The sequence below is a fragment of the Sminthopsis crassicaudata genome, chromosome 3 (genome assembly GCF_048593235.1).
Source record: "Sminthopsis crassicaudata isolate SCR6 chromosome 3, ASM4859323v1, whole genome shotgun sequence".
Taxonomy (NCBI): Eukaryota; Metazoa; Chordata; class Mammalia; order Dasyuromorphia; family Dasyuridae; genus Sminthopsis; species Sminthopsis crassicaudata.
Window position 1 is genome coordinate 62,725,449 of NC_133619.1, and position 22,410 is coordinate 62,747,858.

At 47.2% G+C, this 22,410-nt stretch overlaps 1 protein-coding gene across 14 annotated transcripts in view; it reads right to left on the bottom strand.

Moving 5' to 3' along the window:
• Window positions 1-22,410, bottom strand: part of SPEG (striated muscle enriched protein kinase) — an 80,742-nt gene that overhangs the window by 17,486 nt on the left and 40,846 nt on the right. For 11 of the 14 annotated variants that reach the window (XM_074298658.1, XM_074298656.1, XM_074298657.1 and 8 more), the window contains 18 exons: window positions 22,093-22,268; window positions 19,067-19,327; window positions 14,157-14,315; window positions 13,450-13,639; window positions 12,955-13,178; window positions 10,653-10,772; window positions 7,940-8,044; window positions 7,020-7,226; window positions 4,969-5,092; window positions 4,495-4,670; window positions 3,144-3,256; window positions 2,652-2,820; window positions 1,955-2,051; window positions 1,623-1,823; window positions 1,399-1,456; window positions 501-578; window positions 188-366; window positions 23-49 (listed from right to left, as the gene is read on the bottom strand). In XM_074298658.1, coding sequence (XP_074154759.1) covers window positions 23-49; window positions 188-366; window positions 501-578; window positions 1,399-1,456; window positions 1,623-1,823; window positions 1,955-2,051; window positions 2,652-2,820; window positions 3,144-3,256; window positions 4,495-4,670; window positions 4,969-5,092; window positions 7,020-7,226; window positions 7,940-8,044; window positions 10,653-10,772; window positions 12,955-13,178; window positions 13,450-13,639; window positions 14,157-14,315; window positions 19,067-19,327; window positions 22,093-22,268 — 2,664 coding nt within the window. Of the gene's footprint in view, window positions 1-22; window positions 50-187; window positions 367-500; window positions 579-1,398; window positions 1,457-1,622; window positions 1,824-1,954; window positions 2,052-2,651; window positions 2,821-3,143; window positions 3,257-4,494; window positions 4,671-4,968; window positions 5,093-7,019; window positions 7,227-7,939; window positions 8,045-10,652; window positions 10,773-12,954; window positions 13,179-13,449; window positions 13,640-14,156; window positions 14,316-19,066; window positions 19,328-19,690; window positions 20,648-20,681; window positions 21,943-22,092; window positions 22,269-22,410 lie in introns of those variants that run through there. The other 3 variants (XM_074298659.1, XM_074298670.1, XM_074298669.1) reach the window with 3 other exon arrangements.

A 22,410-nucleotide genomic window follows, 5' to 3' on the forward strand; every position in this document is an offset into this window, starting at 1 on the left:
CAGCCGCCACAGAGGTCTTTACCAGAGGAAGGCAACCACACCGACAGGCCTGTGGAAAAGAAAGGACAGATGTCACCAGCAGGGACCCCAGTGTACAGGCTATAGCCTTCTCCCCAGTTAACATTATTGTGGACTCTTTTGGTACCCCCGAACCTGGTACAAGTCCCCAACCCTGCCTCCCACTCACCACACATCGGTGACGCCGGACACAGGTGTCTGGTTGACGATCTCGGGCCCCACGAATTCAGGGGTGCCATACTGGCAGTACTGGGGCTCGTCTGGCGTTAGCTCCTGGGCATTGCCAAAGTCACAGATTCGCACTTGCTCTGAGCCCCCAGCCCCATCACACACCAGCAGGTTTTCTGGCTAGAGGAGAGGGAGAGGCGGCTCTTTGTATGTGCCCTGGTCAGCCTGGGCTCTCTCGGGCTTAGACAGCTGTTGTTTGGCTCCCCTTCCTCCCGCTCAGCTCCCAGCTTCCCCTCCCCCTGCCCTCTTCTCACCTTGATATCCAGGTGCAGCACATGGCTCTGGTGAAGGTAAGCGAGTCCCTCCAAAACCTGCCTCACATAGGTCCGGATCTGGAGAGACAGTGGGGCCCAGAGCCCACAGGGAGAGGGGGGTATACCCAGAACTGTTATCCAGACAGAATGCAGCCATAGTGGGGAAAAACAAGCTTGGCAACACAAATTAAGTAGGGCTCAGCTGTGATAGAAGAATGAGCCCACAAGAGGAGAGATGGCATTGAAGGCATAAACGGTCAATCAGTTAACAAGCATTTATTTAGCTCCTGCTGTGTTCCAGATATTGGGCTAAGCTCAGGGCATACAAATACAACCAGGAAAAAAAACAAAAAACAAAAAAACAGCCCCTGATCTCCCAAAGCTTACATTTTAAGGATGGGGAAAATTGTTTCTAAAAAGAGCTGAAAAGCAGCAGAAATATTGACATGGGGTACCTTTGATACGGGTAATTGATACTGAACATAGATTCTGGGACAACTTTTGATTGGGAAAAGGGGGGGAAAAAGGAGAGACCTTTGAGATACTGGATGAGAGAAACTGAATTTGATTGGTTTTTTCCATATTAATCTATTTTTAATGGACTTAAAATTTCAGTGATAAATTTTAGTCAGGTTGTTTCCATTTAAAAAATACCAGTTTTAAAAATTAATTCCTAGGTAGTGTGTTGCTTGCAAAGCCTGGAGCCGGTCCCCAATGCACCAAGGATTAATTGGACTAAGGGGTTCCTGAAGAGTGCATTTCTCTTTGTCCTGCCCCATCCACCTCCATCTTCACACCATGGACAGCGCTATCTCCCCAGAATTTGGTCCTGGCCATGGCAGAGCTTTAAACAGGAGAAGGAGCCCCACACCCAACTCCACCCATCCCCTGCCCTCACCTCAGACTCACACACGGTTGGTTTCCTGGCCATTCTTTCTAGAAGTTCTTCAGTGCAGCTGAATCCAGAGTCAAGGAGAAAAGTGGCCTGGATTGGCCCTCATCAGCCCCCCTGGGCTTCCTCCTCCCCCCCCTCCCCAACATCCCCACCGGCCCCCTCCCACACTTTAGAGCAGCTGGGCAGCAGACAGTGGCCACATCTCCCCACAGCCCATCCCTGGGTACAGTTCGGTGACAATAACAAGTCCCCGCCGCCTTTCAAAGGCTTCATGGAAGTAGATGACACAGTCGTGCTGGAGCCTGGATAACAGCCCGGCCTCCCGACGGGCAGATGCCTTGGGCTTGGCCTGGCTTGGGATGAACTTGGCAGCAAACTCGAGGCCGGAACTCCGCTCCACCACCCGACGAAGGTAGGAGAAGGCGCCTCTGAGACACAGGGAGCCGGACGGGGGTCAGGGTCTGCTCCCCATGCCGGGACCTCTGTCCCTTTCACCCTCCCCCATGGACCCCAGCTCCGAGGCCTTCAGCCTCTCCAGGAAGAGGATCCCCTGCCCTACCTGCCGATCTCCTGATGAATATCATAAAAGTCACTGAGCCTCCGTCCCCGCAGCTCTGCATCTTCCCCGGCTCCCTCAATCTCCATGGATGTCTGAGCTGCAAGAAAGATAAGGCTGATGGATGGAGGGCTGAAGGACAGAAAGAGGGGATGGAATGAAAATAGGGGAAGGGAGCAATTGATAATGCTGAAGGTGGGCCGGGAAGTGGCGAAGAGAAGGGGCCAATACTTCGGTATCAGTGGCTGGAAAATAGGATATTGGGGACTAGAAAAGAATGCTAAGATACGCTCCTAGATCTGGATTAGAAAAACTGAGTTAAAATAGTGCCCCAAATAATTTTTTCTAGTGTTTTTATTATTTTTTATTAAAGCTTTTTATTTTCAAAACATGCATGGCTATTTTTTCTACATTAACCCTTGCAAAATCTTGTGTTCCAATTTCCTCTCCCCTTCAAATAATTATTATTAAGTTTATGTGACACTATAAATCACTTAACTTCTCTTAGTTTGCTCATCTGTTTAAAAAAAAATGGATGGCTTCTAAGATTTCTTCTGGCTTTAAATCTGTGATCATATAAATAGAGGAACTAAACCCAGGAGAATTGGACCACAGGGATTTCTATGTGGACCCTGGAAAAAGGGAAGTATGAAAAGTAGGGTTCCTAGGAGAAAAGGGGGAGCAAATGCAAGAACCCTACCTGTTTGAATGGCAAGCTCGGCTTTGCAAGACACTTCCCCTGCCAGGTTGCGGGCCGTGCAGGTATAGACGCCGCCATCTTGGGGTCCCGTGCTCAGCACAACCAAGGAGCACTCGCTTTCTTCATATACAAAGCTCACGTGGCTGCTCTCCTCCAACAGGGCCTCCTCCTGCAGATCAGGAGATCACCTCCACCCCTGGGCCCCAATCACGCCCAAGCCCCCACAGCTCTCCTGTGCTCCCCACAACCCTGATTCCTCACAGGAACTTCAATTTCTTCCTTGTTCATCCTCCCAAGGTCAGCATCCCCCCTCCTTAAAAATGCCAGCTCCATTTAGAGAGCTCATTTCTTGCTGCACCTTCTTAGAATGAGAAAACTCGTGCTCTCCCCCAAGACTATCCCAGGCTTCCTTCTGTTCTCCAAACTCAATCTTTCTTCCCTTAATCCTCCCATAGAAGCTGGAGCTACCCATTCCCTCCATCCCGCACTCACCTTGTACCACATAATGTCGGGCAGGGGCTTCCCTTCCACCACGACGGCAAAACGAGCCGTTTCTCCAGATCCAACCTCCACGTCCTCCATGATGGACTCGAACCGTGGCGCCTCTGAAACATAAAGTCTCAAGAAGTGAATCTTCCTTGCTGGAAATTATACTGATTTGTCACAGTCTATGGGGTTATTTCAAACCCTCTGAAGGAGTCATGAAAGTTCTCAGCTTGAGACTCTTCAGTAGCTCACTATCACCTATAAAAATAGGCATTTAAGGCCCTCTGCAACCTTACTTCTGCTTTAGTTCATTTAATTCTGTTGTACATACCCATGCCCCTCTAAACTGGACTTATTATTAGCTCCAAGATTTTGCTCAGATGGTTCTTTATGCCTAGAATTCTTTCTCTCCTCTTCACTTGTTGAATTCCTTTATAATCCAACTCACTTGTCACCTCCAGGAAGCCTTCCTTGCCCTCACTTTGGTTGACCATGACCTTTTTCGTTAAAGTCCCACCTAACACATATACCTTTTATTGTTGTTTGTTTTTTATTAATTGTTTTATTTTTCTGGTTATACATGTATATTAACTTTTTAATAAGCATTTCTTTATGAACCATGTTGAGAGAAAAAAGAACAAAAGGGGAAAACCACAAGAGAAAAAAAAAAGCAGAAACAAGTGAATTGTACCTTTTTTGTACAATGCATTTTTCACGGATTATTTTGTGTTCCATTTGCCAATGTTTATCATAACCTCCTGAATTCTAAAAAGACAAGCGCTCTCGAGTTTAATCTCCCCAAAGTCTAGCACCTTGTACCTTTTATTGTACAATGCAATTTTCACGGATTATTTTGTGTTCTATTTGCCAATGTTTATCATGTCCTCCTTCTGAGTTTTAAGAGGACCAGCACTTTCAAATTTAATCTCCCCAAAGCTTAGACAGGGCTCCATATGTAGTGGGTACTTAATATAAATAGATATCTGTTGGACTTAATTGACCTGAATTGGATCGGTCTGGCTAGAGCCTTGCAAATGTGATGGATTCATAAGTGGCTTGGAGCACTGACCCCAGAAACTGGCAGGAGGGACCACAAGGAGCTCTGCTTTTGACAAGAGAAAGTCAGGGGTTGGTCCTGGGCACAGCTGGAACCAGCTAGTGAGTGGTCAGTGCTGATTGGTCAGGCAACTTGTGCCAGCCTGATGGGGAGATATGAGGATTTCTGCGGGCTCTAAGGTTGTGCTTTGAAAGCTTCTTTATTCTGTTTGTCGAACAGAATGAAATCAACTTCTTTTTCTTAAATGCTGGCAGAGTCCCTTTGAAAAAGGCAGCAGCCTCGGATGGAGACCAAGCCCACCTGCGAGTTCCAGGGTGACGGAGCAAGCCTGGGTGCCGTGCCGGTTCCGGGCTGTACAGCTGAGGGGCCCCACGTCTCGGCGATTCACATGGCAGATGCGCAAACAGTACTGGTCATCATCTGGCTGGCTCAACTCATACATGCCTGCACGTGCCTCCAGCAGTGCCCCTCGACAGCTGGACGGGGTGGGAAAGAGAGGAATGATCACCTTCAACTGAGGAGCATTCTAGCAACTACCAAAACATTATTTTTTAAAGTTCAGGGCTAAACATTCCTGATTTAGGATAAGATTACCAAGTTCAACAGCTCATCAATTTTATATCATAGCAATGTTTTCTTTGGGTTTTTTTCTCCCTTGAGGGAGAGGGGCAGGTGTAGGGAGCATAGCTGGGTAAGGTGGAGACTAATTGGTGGGGCTAAGGGAAGGTGAGAATGCGCTGGGTAAGGCAGGGTAGAGCCGGTAGTTAAGAGCACCTCCTCCAGATAACTTGGGCTTCCACGTGATTGAAGGTAACAGTGACACTGACCGGCTGCCCCTCTACCACATATACCACGTCTGGCTTGTCCAGCACAACAGGGGCTTCTTCCAGGACAGGGCCTAAAGAACCAGGAGAATAAATGGGGTGAGGAGGGAGGAGGTCCTCCAGAGCTACACAAGCAGAGAAAAGAATCCATCATAGAAACACAGAAAGCTAAGGAAGGGAGCTGAGAATGCATCTGGTTCATGCCTGAGGAGCTCAGAGGCAGGGAGCAGACTCTAACTGAAGCCCCCCGACTCCCTGTCGGGTGCCTTCTCTCTCTACCTCCCCACTGGGTCTGGCCCCAGCCCTTCAGTCCGGCCTATAGGGCCACACTCCTATAAAGAAAGACCCTTCACTGGACAAATTGTACATGCACATGATTGTCCATGGGTGTTAGAAGCTGATAAATATTTCCCTGGTGGAAGGCAATGGAACTATGACTCAGTCAAATTAGGCAGCACTTTGCAGATATGGCCACTGGGAGGCCTGTCTCTGAAAACTGATGGAAGTAGACCCAGGGGGGTGCCAGCCTTGAGATGCTGAGGGAACCTGCAATGAGCTGGAAGGCTGATGTATAGTAATAGCAAATTTTTTTTTCCCCGAAGGCAAAATGGTGAGATCACAGGTGGAAAGGAGAGATGGTAGATGAAGGAAAGGAGGTAGCTAGTCAGCCATGAAGCTTAGGCCAGCCTTTATAGCCAGATTAAGGCAAACTTATTATTAATAATAACTCATTTATAAGGCACTTCAGATTATTTTATTTTATTTTTATTATTATTATTTGCTGAGGCAATTGGGGTTAAGTGACTTGCCCAGGGTCACACAGCTAGGAAGTCAGGTCCTCCTGACTTCAGAGCTGATGCTCTATCCATTGTGCCACCTGGCTGCCCCACTTCAGACTATTTTAAAGTGCTTTCCTTCCAATAACAAGTATTAAGCCCATTTTATAGATGGAGAAATTGAGAAGTTTGGAGTTTTGCACAAGCTTACAAAAGTTGAAGCTCAGCCTCTAGTATAGTATAGGACAAAAGTTCTTAACCTTTTCTAGGTCATAGACACTTTGGATAATCTGGTGAAATCTATGGAGCAATTTTCTAAAGCATATTTTTTAAATTTAATTTTAAAAAAGAATCATATTTTAAATGCATAAAACAAAATATACAAAATTAAAAGGAAAACCAATTCTATTGAAATGCAATTATCAAAATTAAAAAATTCAGGGACCCCAGTTTAAAAATTCCTTATTTAGGATAAGATTCTCAAGTTCAATAGCTCATCAATTTTATATCATATCAATGTTTTCTTTGCTCTTTTCTCCCTTGAGTTTTGGTAAAGCTTTTTTTTGTGTGTGTGTGTGTGTGTGAAAGACTCAATTTTGCCTTTCAAGGCAAGCACCCCTCCTGGGTCTCTTCTCATCAGTTTTCAGAGCTAGTCCTCCCAGTGGCCATATCTGCAAAGCTCTACCTACTTTGGCTGAGTCATATATGGTTCCATTGCCTTCCACCAGGGAAATATTCACCGGTTTACTACACCCACTGGCAATACCAGATGGGCATATGCACAGAAATACTCAGATGAACAAAGGGGAAGGAAATAGGTTGTTTCTACCCTAGAGCCAAGAGAATTTAGGAGAACTAAGAGTAGCCTGCAGGTTTAGGCAGGTGCTAGAGAAACAGGAAACAGAGGACACAACAAGATGAGAAGGGTACAATTAAATGAAAATTCTTTGATGTCTCGCAGAAGCTCAGAAGCTGGAGGTTCTAGTGCCCAGTTTTTGGTAGGGTGGGAAAAACTCATCTCCTTTCCTCCTTGAATTCCTGGTTTGTCCCCACCCTCTGCCCAGCCCTGTCTTAGTATACTGGGTTTCCTTCCAATCCCACCTCGGATCATTTCTCTCTCTATCACTCAGCACCATCCCCAGCAGGTTCTCATCACTACTCCTACTCTGGCTCGCTTCACTGGAGGCACGAGTATCCCAGGACCACCATCCAGTTGTCCACCTACCCCGTTCCAGCAGCTTCACAGGTTCGGAGGCTGGGGAAGGCTTGCTGCTGCTCTTGACTGTGGTGCTGAGGACTCGAAAGATGTGTTCCGCCCCTTTGCGCAGTCCCATGGCAGCCCAGCTTGGCTCCCTTAGGCCAGTGGCCAGAGCTGTCCACTGGCCTGAACCTACCACTTGATGCTGGACTGTGTAAGTCAGAGTGTTGGGATCTAACAGAAGGAAAGCAGGTAGGGAACATTTTTTTGTAGCAAGGTTTTCCTGCTCACACTCAAGCCTCCAACACTAAGGCTAGGACTTCCCTTCCCTGGAAAACAGGGACTCCTGCTAGAGCATTAGAGCTAGAAGGGACTCATTTAGTCCAAGCCCCTCATTTACAAATAAGAAAACAAATAAATGATTTGCCTAGAGTTGGTCAACATTTGAACATAGATCTTCTGGTTCCCCATCGAGTTCTATTTCTATTACAGCATATGATACCTGTGAACACAGCCATTGATGCTTCTTCAAGTAGAAAAACTGAGGCATGGAGCAGGAGCACAGCCCCAGACAGTCCCCATTTGCAGACCTGCATATTCTGTGTTCCCAGCCCAAGGGCCAGATCAGTAGTCAGCAGACACAGCTGGACACAGTGAAATATCTGACTCTTAAGTCCTAACTCCCAGTGACAGCTCACAGATGATGTAGGAAAGGGAGGGAAGGGACCAGGGAATGGGAGGAGGGCTGCAGTCTCACCTATCCAAACCTTCCTCCCTGTTCTCCTTTCCAGGAGCCTTTCTCCCATCTGTTCTCACTCCATTTAGTTGTAGGTTTAGTTGTGGGTTTCCTTAAGCCTCCATGCTCCCCTGGCAATTCATGCCCACCTGTACTCCCCACAATTCATGTCCACCTGTACTCCCCATGTTTCTCTGCACTCCGGACTCACCAATAGCCATGTCAACACTTCTAGGAGGGTTCCATTTGAGCATAACCATTCTCCCAGTCACAGTCACAATTTGTGGGGGCCCATCGGGAGGACCAGGAACTAGATCTGAAAGCCATAACGAGAAGAAATTCTGGTGAGGTGGGGGTGGATCCCACATCTTCCAGGAAGGAATGCCAGAACCACAAGGGCTACTCAAGTGCCCATGAGAAAATCCCAGGAAAGGGACATCACTTATCACCATGTTATCATCATCATTATCATTATCATCATCAGCAGCAGCAGCATTATCACCATCACCCATCACCATCTTCTCTTTCTCTTCTTCTTCTTCTTCTTCTTCTTCTTCTTCTTCTTCTTCTTCTTCTTCTTCTTCTTCTTCTTCTTCTTCTTCTTCTTCTTCTTCTTCTTCTTCTTCTTCTTCTTCTTCTTCTTCTTCTTCTTCTTCTTCTTCTTCTTCTTCTTCTCCTCCTCCTCCTCCTCCTCCTCCTCCTCCTCCTCCTCCTCCTTCTCCTCCTCCTTCTTCTCCTCTTCCTCCTCCTCCTTCTCCTTCTTCTCCTTCTTCCCCCCTTTCTCCTTCTTCTATCATCCTGCCTTACTAGACAGTGTGAATTTCTGTAGCTAAAAACTTTTATCATTCAATTTCCTGTAGTCTGACTTAGTTTTTCAATTTCTAAATGTAATTTTTTACAATTAACAAAACATGTATTTTTTTCTCCTTCCCACCCTACCCTCAAAGAAAAAAGAAAACCTTTGAAATAAATATGCACAAATTCCTACATTGGCCCTGCCCCAAAGCTTATGTCTCATTCTGCATCCTGAGTCTGTTGCCCCTGTGTCAGGAGGTGGCTACCAGACTTCATCACTGGTGCTCTGAATTCATGGCTGATGATGCATTGAAATTCTGGTGAGCTCTGAAATCTTTCAAAGTTGTCTGTTATTGTCAATGTGATTGTGATTATATAAAATTATTCTTCTGGTCCTGTTCATTGCACTCTGTATTATTTCCCAGAAAGCCTGGCCACTTTCTGTCACCAACTCAGTGATAAGCATCTCTAACCTGAGCTAAACTGGTCCTCTGACCAATGAATCCAGGTAATTCCTCCTACAAATACGGGATTCAACCCTTAGCAACTATGACTTAGAGAGTTGCTCAAAGAGAAATTGGGGCCATAAATTATACATAAGAATCTTTGCAGGCTGAACATGGACTTGGTGTTAAAATGCAATATTATATGTTTTGCATGATTGCACATGTATAACCTATATCAAATTGCTTACCATCTCAGGGAAGAAGAGAGAGAATTTAGAATGAAAAATTTAAAAAAACCAAATATTTTAAATTGCTTTTACATGTAATTGGGGGGAAATAAAATATTCAAAAAAGTGATATTATTTATGTTTTGCTATATTTTTACTTATTTTGTTAAATTTTTCCCAGTTACATTTTAATGTTGTTTAGGGGTATTTTAGGTCACATGTATTCCCTGGAGCATGTGTTTATACATGTAGCTTAAAGCAGAGTTTCTTAAACTGTGGATCTCAACTCCACAAGGGATTGTGCAACTGAATGTAGGGGTCATGAAGTTATGACTTATTATCAGTAAATATTTGATTTGTATGCTTGTCTTATATGCTTATATACCCAGGGTCATGTGAAAAGTTTTGAGGAGAAAAGGAATTTTAAATGGAAAAATTTTATGAAGCAACAGATTATGTAATTTGCCCATGGCCACACGGTATCAGAGACAAGACTTGAATGCAAGTTTTCTGTCTCTAGACAAAGATATCTTAACTTAAGAGTCCATTTCCTAGCCCCCAAGCAATCTGTGGATAGATTTCAGGAGGGATCCATGAGTCTGGATGAAAAAAATACATCTTTATTTTCAATAGCCTCTAACTAAAATTTAGCATTTCTTTCTATTATGAATTTTTTAAAAAACTTATTATTCTGATAAGGGAATCATAACTTTCACCAACTTGCCAAAAGAGTCCATGAATAAAAGTCAAGAAACCCTGACTAATACATGAATTCATGCAAAGTGAAATGAGCAGAACCAGGAGAACATTGTACACAGTATCTGCAACATCGTGCAATGATCTACTAGGATTGATTTAGCTCTTCTCAGCAATGCAATGATCCAAGATAATTCCAATACACTCATGATGGAAAATGCTATCCACATCCAAAGAAGGAACTAGCAGTTTGGAGCACACTATTTTCACTTTCTTTATTTTTGGGTGTGTGTTTTTTCCCTTTTGTTCTGTTTCTTCTTTCACAACATAACTAATATGGAAATGTTGTACATGATTGCACATTTATAACCTATATCAAATTGCTTACTGTCTTAAGGAAGATGGAAGGGAAGGAGGGAGGAAGAAATTTTGCAACTCAACTTTTTATGAAAAAATGAGTGTTAAAAATTGTTGATGCATGTAATTAGAAAAACTAAAATACTATTTAAAAGAAAAAAATTCCAGTGTAATCCAGGGCAAGCCAAACTTATTTGGCCATGAGCACCTGTATATTGATCGTTTGATCTTGAAGTGAAAATATCAATAGTTTCCCCCCACAACCCCCATACTCTCTGATGTAAAAAGAGTGCCACAGGAAGTTTCTAAACAAATGTCCAACTGTATTTCAGGGCAGCCCTTTCTGAACTAGGGATGCTGAGGTCTCAGACTGGGAAGGGACTGTCAGGAAGGGGGTCCTCACCTGTGACATAGAGGTGGGCGTAACAGGCAGCCTTGCCCAACTTGTTAGCGATGACACTCTTGTAGACCCCAGCATGCTGTGGCCCCACCATTGGGAACACCAGTCGATGTACATCCCTGTCTGGGGAGGGAAAGGAACACAAAAACAAACACAAGGCGGGAGCTCGAAAGACCCTACAAAGACTGAAGTCCCAAAGTTCAGCATTGATCTGAAACCCAGTAACAAAGAGGCTTGAGGAGACCCAGAGACAAGGTTGTGGACTTACTGGCGTCATCCCTGTCTCCAAAGAGAAAGGAGAGGGATGGCGAGAATGGAAGAATGGTTGTTTTGGGTCAGACCTCCGGTCTAGCCAGCTCAAGGCTGATTTCCCAAGTCTACTTTTGATTCTTAAAGATTTGTCACTTGGAAGGGATCTTATAGATCATCTAATCAAACTACATCATTTTACAGATGAGGAGATCAAAGTTCAGGAAGATGTGCTTCGTCCAAAGTCCCCAAGATCACACAGGTTATCTCCTAGCCTTTAGTCAAAAATTTCTGCTGACAATCTTGGATGCCCCTTCACTTCAAATTAAATTTGTCTAAAACTTAAAAAGATCATCTTTCTACTATGTTTCACTCCCCCCTAAAAAAAAAACCTAGTCCCACTCCCTTCAATTTCTTTTTTAACATATTTATTAATTTAAAACTTAAATACAAAATAAGATAAAAGGAAATCAAAAGACTTAAAAAACCAAAAAACATTGTCATGTGCCCAGTTAAACAACAATTTCTCTATTTCTCTTTGTACCTCCAGTCTCCCTGTCATCAAGCTTGGAGTCATTCTTGATTTCCCCCCCTCACTCTCACCCTATACCATAAATCACTAAATCTCTTTGATTCTTATTCTAAAATGTCTCTTACACCTTTTCCTTTATATTTTCACCACAGCCATGACCCTAGTTCAAACCCATAGCCTCTCATATCTGAACCAAAATAGCCTAGTATTACAGAATTACAAAATGTCAGAGCTTGAAAGACCTTAAAGATGATTTTATTCAAATCTCTCATTTTACAAATGAGAAAACTGAGACCCAAGACCCTATGGCTAGCCCCTCAGATATTATGGACTCCCAAGTCTAGTGCTATTCCTGTTCTCCTAACTCTTCCCTCTGCTTTCAGTCTTCCTCCTCTCAAATCCAACCCACTCTAGACTATTAGAAAATGCAATAACTTTTATAAATATTACACAGCTCTGCACTTACAACCACAGATTCAGAAACTTCTGATGACTCTCAAATGGCCTGCGGGACAAAATTCGGACTCCAGGCCTGGCGCACAAAGGCCCCCACTCCTGAGCACCTTCTTGCTGCTCCAGTCTAAGATCCCACCATTCCCCTACCTAAGCTCTTTGCACCACTCCATATGACAGGTGAATTTATCTAAGCTGAAAACCCCACAATTTATTGATGGAAGAGGGAGATACTGCACTTGTGAGCTGCCCCTACCAGAACATCTCCCTTATCTAGGACCTTCTTTCCTCTCCTAAAAATCAGAGATAGACATACGAGATGGAAATTCAGGGCCAGAGTCACAGACAAGATCAGGGGGCATATATATCAGACATATATCAGATATATCAGAAGTAAACACAAGGAAAGGTGGTATTCTTGCCTATGGCGGTATGAAGCAGTAGAATCGATGACAAGGTGATGCTAGAAGAGTAGATCATATCTGATTTTTCTTGTGCAGCAAAGTAATTGCATAAATATGTATACATATATTAGATTTACCATATATTTTACTATGTTTAACATATATTGGATTACTTGCCATCAGGGGAGGGGGTGGGGGGAATGGGGAGAAAATTTGGAACAAAAGGTTTTGCAAAGATCAGTGTTGAAAAATTATCCATACATATTTGAATATGTATATATATGTATATATACATATATATACATACATATATATATATATATATATATAAAATTTTTAAGGAGTAGATTGTAGGTTGTGGAACAGCTGAAACAGAGAGCCAGCATGTAGCTGGGAAGGTAGACTATGGGGGGGGGTCCATCCTCATTTTTCCTGCTCTCTGGCTATTTAAGATCCTTCTCTTTACTCTTCTGGATCTTGACTCTGGCCAAGCAAAGGGTCTGGCTGAAGTAGGCAAACAGGACAAGGAGAAGTTGTTAGAGTACCTCCAAGTAAGAAGAAAAATGGACATGGCTCACACCTGTCCCTCCTTCATCTGCTCCCCTCCCATTTCCCACCCTCACTCAAAGGCCCTCCCTGCCTCCTCATCTGAACACCAGACACCTACACTGTGTCATTCGTCGATCGTCCGAACTCTGGATGCGCTGACCATTGTGGAACCAGCTGATGGTGGGGTAGGGAAGTCCAGCCACCTGGCACTCCAGCACTGCCTCCTTGGCCAGCCCCACTTCCAGGTCCATTAGAGGCCTGAGGAAATCTGGCATGGACAACCGCTCCAGTTCTCCCTGCTCAGGTTCCTCAGGGATGGAAGGCATCTTCTCCAGCTTGGAGCTATAACCAGTGATGTGACTGCTCAGGAAAACTGAAGGACTTTACCCTGCCCGCCAAAATGGAAGACCACCACCTCACACACACGGGCTCCTGGGAGTTAGCTCCCCTCCTTGCCCACTTCACACATGGGCTCTTGGAAGTTAGCCACCCTCCTTGTCCCAGTGTATTTCCTTCACCTTTAAAGGGGGGCACTCCAGCTAAAGCAGGTGGGAGGTGGGTGGTATCCCCAGACGCCATCCTTCCCCTTCCCCAGAAGTCCCCCAGGAAATACCTGGGCCCTGAGGTGGATGAGCGAGGTTCTTCTACGTAGAGCTGGGCAGAGCAGTTGGCCTGGCCATGAATGTTGGAGGCGCTGACTTCGTACAGACCTTCATCCTCAGTGCCCACGTGGGCTATGAGTAGGGAATGGAGGCCCCCCTCATGCCGCAGTCTCACATTCTCATTTTCCTCCACGGGGTTACCTGAGGAGTGGAGGGGGTGGAATGAGGAGACCAAAGGAGGAAGGCAGAAAAGGAGCGAAGAGGAAGAGGAACAACAGAGGGAGCTTGGGCAAAGAAGGAGGGGTCAGAATTGGAAGGTCGTAGGGGACACAGTAAGGAGGCAAGCAGAGTAAAATGATACGGGTGGAATAAATGCCCAAGAAGAGTAATCCAGGGGAAGGAACCAGGTGAGGCAAGAGGGAAATGGGGGGTGGGGGAAGTTCCCTGTCCTGCACTATCACCCTTAGAGAATAAGGGCTGAAGATCTTCAGTTAGGTTCTGGTCTCAGTGAGGTTGGGGAAGGAAGAGCATGGGGAAAATTTTAAAAGATTTAAATTTTAAAGATTTAAAAAATTTAAAATAAGATTGGAAAAGCAGATTGGCGCCAGACCACGAAGGGCACTAGAGAGTCACAGAAGATTTGTGAGCAGGGGAGTGGTGATATCTCTCTAGTCCATCCCCCAGCGGCTGCCCAAAGAATCTTACTAAAGCACGTTACCAAAATGAGTCCAGGTGATGGTGGGGGGTGGCAAGCCACTGATCTTGCAATCAAACCGAGCTCCACGGCCCTCCAACACTTCCACATCCTCCAACATCCTCGTGAACAATGGGGCCAGGGAGGGCCGGACTGTCAGCCGGGCACTGCAGGTCAGCTCATCTGGTTTGGGGGAACGGAAGGGAGGAACATGCTGGACAAAGTACCAAGCAGAGGTTGGCTATTATGAGGAAAGAATAGGGACAGGGACAGGGAGCCTTGAGCACAACCTAGCTCAGCCACAGGGAGACCTTGGGAAGTCAATTCAATCAAGAAAAAGTCACTTAACAATACTATTGCTATCTAGTACACACACCAGGCTCATCGCTCTCTGGTGCGGGCCAGTCTTGCCGTTCTTCCTTGGCTGACTGTCTCCAACTTCCTGAGAAGGCGATTTCAAAACTTCTCTCCTCTACTCCCCTCTACTGTTCCCTCCATCCTTCCTCTCAGCAGAAAATCATGCCTTCAACTTGACAGGGAAAATCAAGGCCATCCATCATGAACTGCCCTTTCCCCTCCAATTCCATACTTCAAAAGCTCTCTACAATGTCCCCCATTTTCTCTCTTGTGACCCTACTTCTTCCCAAGGTCAATCCCCTCTACTTTAACTCTTGGTCCTATCCCTTTCTGTCTCCTCCAGGAGCTTGTTCCATCAATCATTCATTCTCATTCTCTCTCTCTCTCTCTCTCTCTCTCTCTCTCTCTCTCTCTCTCTCTCTCTCTCTCTCTCTCTCTCTCTCTCCTTCCTTTCCTCCCTCCATCCCTCTCTGTCTGCCTCTATCTCTCAGTCTCTGTCTACCTGTCAGTCTGTGTCTTTATCTTTCTCTCCCTCTCTCTCTGTCTTTGTCTCCCTCTGTGTGTTTGCCTCTTTCTGCCTTTCTGTCTCTCATTTCCCTTCCTCCCTCTTGTCTCTCTCTCTCTCTCTCTCTCTCTCTCTCTCTCTCTCTCTCTCTCTCTGTCTCTCTCTCTCTCTCTCTCTCTCTCTCTCTCTCTCTCTCTCTCTCTGTCTCTCTCTCTGTCTCTCTCTCTCTGTCTCTCTCTCTCTCTGTCTCTGTCTCTCTCTCTCTCTCTCTCTTTCTCTCTGTCTCTGTCTCTCTCTCTGTCTCTCTCTCTCTCTGTCTCTGTCTCTCTCTCTCTCTCTCTCTCTCTCTCTCTCTTTCTCTCTGTCTCTGTCTCTCTCTCTGTCTCTCTCTCTCTCTGTCTCTGTCTCTCTCTCTCTCTCTCTCTCTCTCTCTCTCTCTTTCTGTCTCTGTCTCTGTCTCTCTCTCTCTTTCTCTGTCTCTCTCTCTCTCTCTCTCTCTTTCTCTCTCTCTCTGTCTCTGTCTGTCTCTCTCTCTCTCTTTCTCTCTCTCTCTGTCTCTGTCTCTCTCTCTCTCTCTCTTCTCTCTCTCTCTGTCTCTGTCTGTCTCTCTCTCTCTCTCTCTCTCTCTCTCTTTCTCTCTCTCTCTGTCTCTGTCTCTGTCTCTCTCTCTCTTTCTCTCTCTCTGTCTCTCTCTCTGTCTCTCTCTCTGTCTCTCTGTCTCTCTCTTCCCTTCCTCTTTGTCTCCAACTGTCTTTCTGTCTCTGTCTCTGTGTTTTTTAGTCTTTGTCTGTCTCTATCTTTGTCTCTCTCTGTGTGTGTCTCCTCATGTCTCTGTCTCTGTCTGTCTGTCTGTCTCTCTCTCCCTCCCTCCCTTCCCTCCCTTCCTCTTTTTGTCTCTCTCTCTCTGTCTCTCTGTCTCTTTCTTTGTCCCCCCTGTCTGTTCATTGCCCAAAAAATCATTTATATTTGTTGCATCTATTTCTTCACCTCCCACATACTTCTCAGCCATATGTAATCTGGCTTTTGAATCCAATATTCAGCTGAAAATACTCATTCCAAGGTTATTAATGACTTCTTAATTGCTAAATCCAATAGCCTTCTCATCATACTTTCTCCTTTTGGCAGGCAGCTAAGTGATGCAGTGGATAGAATGGATGACTCAGAGTCAGGTAGACCTGAGTTTAATTCCACTCTCAGACACTACTAGCTGAGTGACCCTGGAAAAGTCACTTAAATACTGTCTGCCTCAGTTTCTTCATCTGTAGAGATAATGGCAACCTGTGTCACAGGGTTTTTGTGAAGGTCAAATGAGATAACATAACTAAAGTGCTTTGAAAATTTTTAAAAATATATAAATGCTAGTTATTGTTATTTTTGTTGCCCTCACTGACATTGCTAACCCTTTTTCCGGATACTTCTCCTCCTCCCTTAGCTTTTGTGAGACTGCTCTCTTTCGGTTTGCCATCCATCTATATGATGGCTATTCCTTAGTTGTTGTTTGCCCTTCGTTCTGGAAAGGGACCATGACACCAGGAAGGTGACACATGACATGCAAGTGAATTGAATTGAAGGGGAGGGCTGTGCTGGGTCACCTGCCTCACTTTCCCCTCCAGAGCCATTTAGGTCCTGATACAAAATGTAGATAAGGACAATTGTAGATGGCCCTGGATGCAATGTGAGACCTGGGCCTTTTTAAGCTGAGCCATTTAACAGGTCCCAGTTTGACTGAAGCAACACCCATTCAGTGATTTAAGACTAGGTAAGGAAAAAATGAGACAAAAAATGGCCTTTTGTGCCTATTTTTAAAACTATATCACTCTAAGAGGGAAATCAGTGTCCCTCAAACATGAGTATTCTCCAAGGATCTCTTCTCTTTCCATACTTTTTCTTGGTGACCCCATTAGTTCCCATAGGTTCAATGGCCATCTTCATGAAGAGATTTCCCAATTTCCCAATCCTAATTTCTAATGGACACTACTCCTACATCATTAGCCAGCAGCTAAACAATTCCATGGGCAAATGAAGCTAAACACATCTACAACAGAACTCCTTATTTCTCCCCACTAAATCCTCTTCACAAGTCCCCTATTTCTGTCATTACCCTTCTAGTCACCTGAATTCAAAACTTGATTCTTCCCTTTTTCTTAGCATCCCCTCACCATATTGAATTACTTATCCTTTTAAATAGTATTTAATTTTTCCCAAATATATGTAAAGGTAGTTTTCAACATTCATTTTTGTAAAACTTTGTCTTCTAAATTTTTCTTCCTCTCTTCCTTACAACCCTCCTCCCCAAGACAACATATTGAATTAGTTATGAATCTTACTTTCACATCTCTCTTTCCATCTGGACAATACACCAGTTCAAGCCCTTACAACTTCCCACAAGGATACTGCAATAATCTCTTTTTTCCCCCTGAGGCACTTGAAGTTAAGTGACTTGTCCAGGGTCATATGGCTAGGACTTTTAAGTGTCTGAGACCAGATTTGAACTCAGGTCCTCCTGATTTCAGGGCTGGTGCTCTATCCACTGCACCACCTGGCTGCCCCTGAAATAGTCTCTTAATTGACTTCTCCCTTTAGTATCTCCCCTCTCCAATCTATTCTTCGCATGGCTATCAAAACAATCTTCCTAAAGCACGGGTCTCATATATCATCACTCTCCTGCTCAAAAACTTTCTATGGCTCCCTTTTACTTCTAAAGTAAAATTCAAATTCTTCAGCTTAATAACTCAAGTCCTTCACATCTGGTTCTTACAATAATGATGGCTTTTATACATTAATTTCAGGTTTTCAAAGCACTTTGTATATGTTACCTCACTTGAACCTCACAGAAACTCCATAAGATCAATATCATTATTAATCCCATTTTACAGAAGTTTAAACTGAGACTGAAAGACTGAGTTAAGATTTCCCAGAGTGTCTGTGGCACTATTTGAACTCAGGTCTTTCTGGCTCCCAATCCAACACTTTCCAGTGCACCGCTAGCTATCTCTAATTTTTTTAATGTGGAAGTCAGCTCTCCAGCCTGTTTTTCCAGCTCACTCTCCTTTACAGTCTCCATTGAAGCCACACTAGCTTGCTGTGTCCCCACACTGGCCGTCCCCCTCCAGCCTCTGAGATCCACTTCTCTTCTGCTCCCCTCTTGGGACTCTCAGCCTCCTTCAAGCTTTGCTCAAGCGCTATCTTCTCCATGAGGCTTTCTTCGTCCCATGCTCCAGGTTATTAGTGCTCTCTCTCTTCTCACGCTAAGTTACATGTGAGCCGTGGCTTCCAAAAGAACAGAAGCTCCTGGAGGCCAGGATGGTTTCCCTTCAGTCCTAACAATGCTTTGGGCAAAGCTTTGCATAACTTTGCAATATGAGAGGTGAGGATGAGAGAGAATTTGGAACTCAAAGTTTTAAAAACAAATGTTAAAAATTGTTTTACACATAACTGAGGGAAATGTGATATTATCAGAGTACTTGATTCAACTAATTTGATAAATGTTTGTTGGATTTAATTGATCCACAGACAAAATAGAAAATATTTTATTAACAATTTATATTAATTAGTGTTGTTTAATAATAGTTACTAATTAAACATTAAAATTATTTATTTTATTAAGTAAGTAAATTAAATAAAATTTAAAAATCTGGAATACTTCTATAAAGAGATTACATTCGTTTTCCTGGATGAGGAATGCAGCGGGGATAAGCTGAGCCTGACAGGAGGCACAGGAAAGACTGGTGTTAGAGAAGAGCTGCTAGGAAGGAGTTGGAAGCACTTTATTGACCCCTGGAACATGTGTCTATATGGTGGGAGAGTTTCCCATCCTGCCCCACCCAGGATGGTCTGTTCTGAGATATGGACCCACAGTCCCAGCAGTTCCTGAGCTGGTTCCCCTGCCCCGGACCGCCCAGATCTCAAGCCCCTCGCTTCTATACTCCAGCTGGGCGTCCCTACCCTTGTCTGTCTGTCCACTCTCATCGCCTTCTCCAGTTAGGGCCTAATTAACCCCGGAAGCACTGTCTCTGGGGGGAGAAGGACAGGTCCATGCCCACCGTGCCCCGCCCCAGGGAGGAAGGCGTACCTTTGGCTGTGCTAAGCTTGCAGGTATAGATGCCGCTATCATCTTCGTGCACAGATGTGAGCAGCAGCTTGGACTTCCTCCCATCAAAATGCATCTTACACTTGAGGAGGGCAGGCTGCAGCAGCCGGCCCCGACACAGCCAGTCTACCTCCACGTCCGTAGGGCCCGTGATCAGGCACTCAAAGAGCGCCATCTCCCCGGCCCCCACGTTCACGTCCTGCAGGGGGGCCACCACCGCCAAGGACCGACTTTCAGGGTGCGCTGGGGGGCAGAGGCGGGAGAGGGGAGGGAGGGGACACAGAGAGCAGAGACACACAGAGTGGGGAGGGGTGCAGAGAGACGCAGACAGACAGACAGACAAGTAACAGAGAGAAAGAGAGAGAGATGCAATTTGGTCCCTAAAGAAAGGGAAAGGGGGGGGGGGCCAGGACCCAGGCAGGAGGAAGCCACAGGGCCTGGTGCTGGCAGAGCAGGTCGGAAAGGCTCCAGGAAAGGCGGTGGTCCTACGGGGGGCTGACCTAGGCTGGGCCTCGGTGAGGGAAACGCAGGGGAGGGGAGGAAGGGGAGGAAGGAGGTGGGGAGTGGGATTGGGCGGCGGCGGCACGACACAGACAGCCACACCAGCTGGATACAAACCGGACTTTATTAGAGCTCAGGACCAGGCGTTCCCAAATGCTCCACGCCCCTTCCCACTTCAAATGCCCAGGGTTGCCCCCTGCCCACCATGGTCCTGAGGCAGAGCTTGTCCTTGCTGGGCAGAGGGCAGGGCCAGGCCCCCCCAGTCCAGCCTGCAGACCAGAGAGGCCCGAGCCCGCAAGGCGCCCACGCTCCGTCCTCAGCCTCAGCTGTGCTACCCCAGGGTCCCAGGGCTGGAGAGGCATTTGGCTTTTGGTCACTTAGGGAAATGAAAAAGTTTTGTGCCATTTGGAAACCACTTCTGGGATGGCCGTCGTCCCCATCTCCCTCCGGACCCTGAAGTGGGAGGAGGAGGGGAGTAGCGGCAGAGACCTTGGTCCCCGGTGTCCCTCCACATGCCCCCTCCCATCCCTAACTGTGCTTTTTCCTAGAATGGTCCTGGGGGCCGACCAGCAGGGACCCCCACATCCTACCCCCCCCATTCTGCCCAGGAAGGACGTTCTCTGAGCCACCCACCCCAATGGTACGACAGACAGAGACCAACAGAGAGACAGTGAGCCCTGACAGGTGGACAGAGTCCCAAAGCTGCGGCCACAGCAGCAGCAACAGCAGCCCGTGCGCTGGGTGTTCCCACAGCAGGGGGAGGGGGGCTTCAGCACCCCAACTTGACCCCACTCCCCACCCTCCAACGGTCCAACTGGGGCTTCGGTGCCCGCCCGTCCATACGTCCGCTTGGGGAGGGAAGGGGGGAGCTCCGCTGAGCCCGGGGCAGGCCCGGGCACCACACAGGGTGGGGAGGCCGGGAGGCCGGGGTCCGGGCCGGCTCGCCGGTGGGGTCTGTGGGCAGGAGGCAGTGAGACACAGCGAGGTCCGAGCGGTGCCTGAGCCAGAGGCGTGTGGCACGAAGGGCAGCGGGGAGGGCAGGCGCCCCCTGAGCTCACTCGCCTGTGTACAGACAAAAACCGCAGTCAGCAAGCGGCAGGTTAGTCTGGCACACGCACACTCACACACACACGAGCACGCCCGCACACCTGAGGGGCTGCCTAGGGGGCCTGGCTGGGAAGGGCACCCAGCGGGAAGAGCCATGAGACAGCTCTGCCCTCAGAGGCCTTCTGGCCTCCAGCCTCAAAGGGCCTGCTTAGGGGAGGCCGGGGAGGCCGGCTCTCCATCAATGTTAGGGAATGGCCCTGGGAGGGCTGGGGCCAAGAAAGGAGAAAAGCACCAAACACAGGTTAATACAGAAAAGCGTGGCAGAGACTGGGGCACAGCCAGGGCAACTAGGGATGGGGCTCGGGTCTGGGGCACGGCCCGCCCGGGAAGAGGGACCGTTAGAGCGGGTGACCCAGGGCGGAAAAACCAAAGAAAGACGCATCTGGTGAAGCAGCCCCTTCATTGGAAGCTCCTGTCCCTGTGCTACCATGGGTATCCCGGGGGGCCAAGGCAGCCAGGGGAACAAGAGAGCCAGGCTCGCAGGAGCCAGGAGGCAGGGCCCTGAGCTCACTCATTAAGGAACAGGGGAAGGCAGAGGAGGGGATCTCCTCACTGTGAGGTAAAGATTCAAGCATCAGGCCGAGTGCAGGAGGACCAGCAACTCCAGCCAGCTCGCTGCCATCACTCCTAAAGCCCAGGTACCACGTCCTGAGGTCAGAGCTCCAAGACGGGCCATAAGGTCACTTCCACCACCCCTGCCGGGCACTCAACACTAATCCCTCAGTGACCTACTCTGCCGTCCCCGGTCCAAGAGCCCAGGAGCAGCGGACAGAGCAGACCCAGGCCTCCTGGGACCCTGAGATCCACCCCCCCCAGAGTCATTCCGAACGGGTCCAATCCCCGATACAATATACCGCAAGGACAATTTCTGCAAAACGCTACAGAATCAGTAGGAAAAATGGGGTGGGATGGGAAAAGTGAGAGGGAGAAGAAAGGAAAAGGGGATTGTGGGGATGGAGGAAAGAGGAGAGTTAGGAAATAGGGATGCAGGGAGAGGAAGAGAAAGGCCAGGAGGGGCATGAAGTCATGGGGGGCAGAAGGAAGGGTACCGGGCAGGAAACTCAGGGAACAGGCCAGCACAGATCAGGGGGCAGAATCTGAGACATGATGTAGGAGAAAGAGCATCGGACTCTGAGGCAAAAGATCTGGCTTCCGGTCCCTGCTCGGTCACTGATTCCCTAGGTCATCTCGGACAAGCCACTTCTCCCGCCACTTCCGACAAGGTGGGGGACCCCCAGCTCTAGCATTCTCTAAGACAAGGAGGAATGAGGGACGCCGAGTCAAGGGAGATGTTGGGTCACGGGGTTCCCCAGTTCTGGCCAGTCCTCTCACTCTGGTGGGCCCTACTGGGTCTGGGCACAAGCCCCTGTGACCATGAAGGGAAGAGCATGCAGGATTACCTCTGACCTCCAGTCTGGCCTCACACTGCCGGGTGCCATATTCATTCACTGCCTTGCAGGTGTAGAAGCCGGCATCTCCGCGTTCCGCGGCCAGGATCCGGAGCCGACACAAGCCGCCTTCTGCCTCCTCTGCAAAGCGTCTTTGGTCCGGGCGCACAGGCTGGCGATTACGGAGCCTGCCAGGGGGAATGAGACCCTCAGTCAGGGGTCTGGGGTCCCCCCCCTTCCCACTGGGGGTCCTCCACCTGAAGATCCACAGAGGGAACGGCCCCGAACCGTCTCCCTGGCACACATTCACGAGATGCTCAAGGGGCGCCT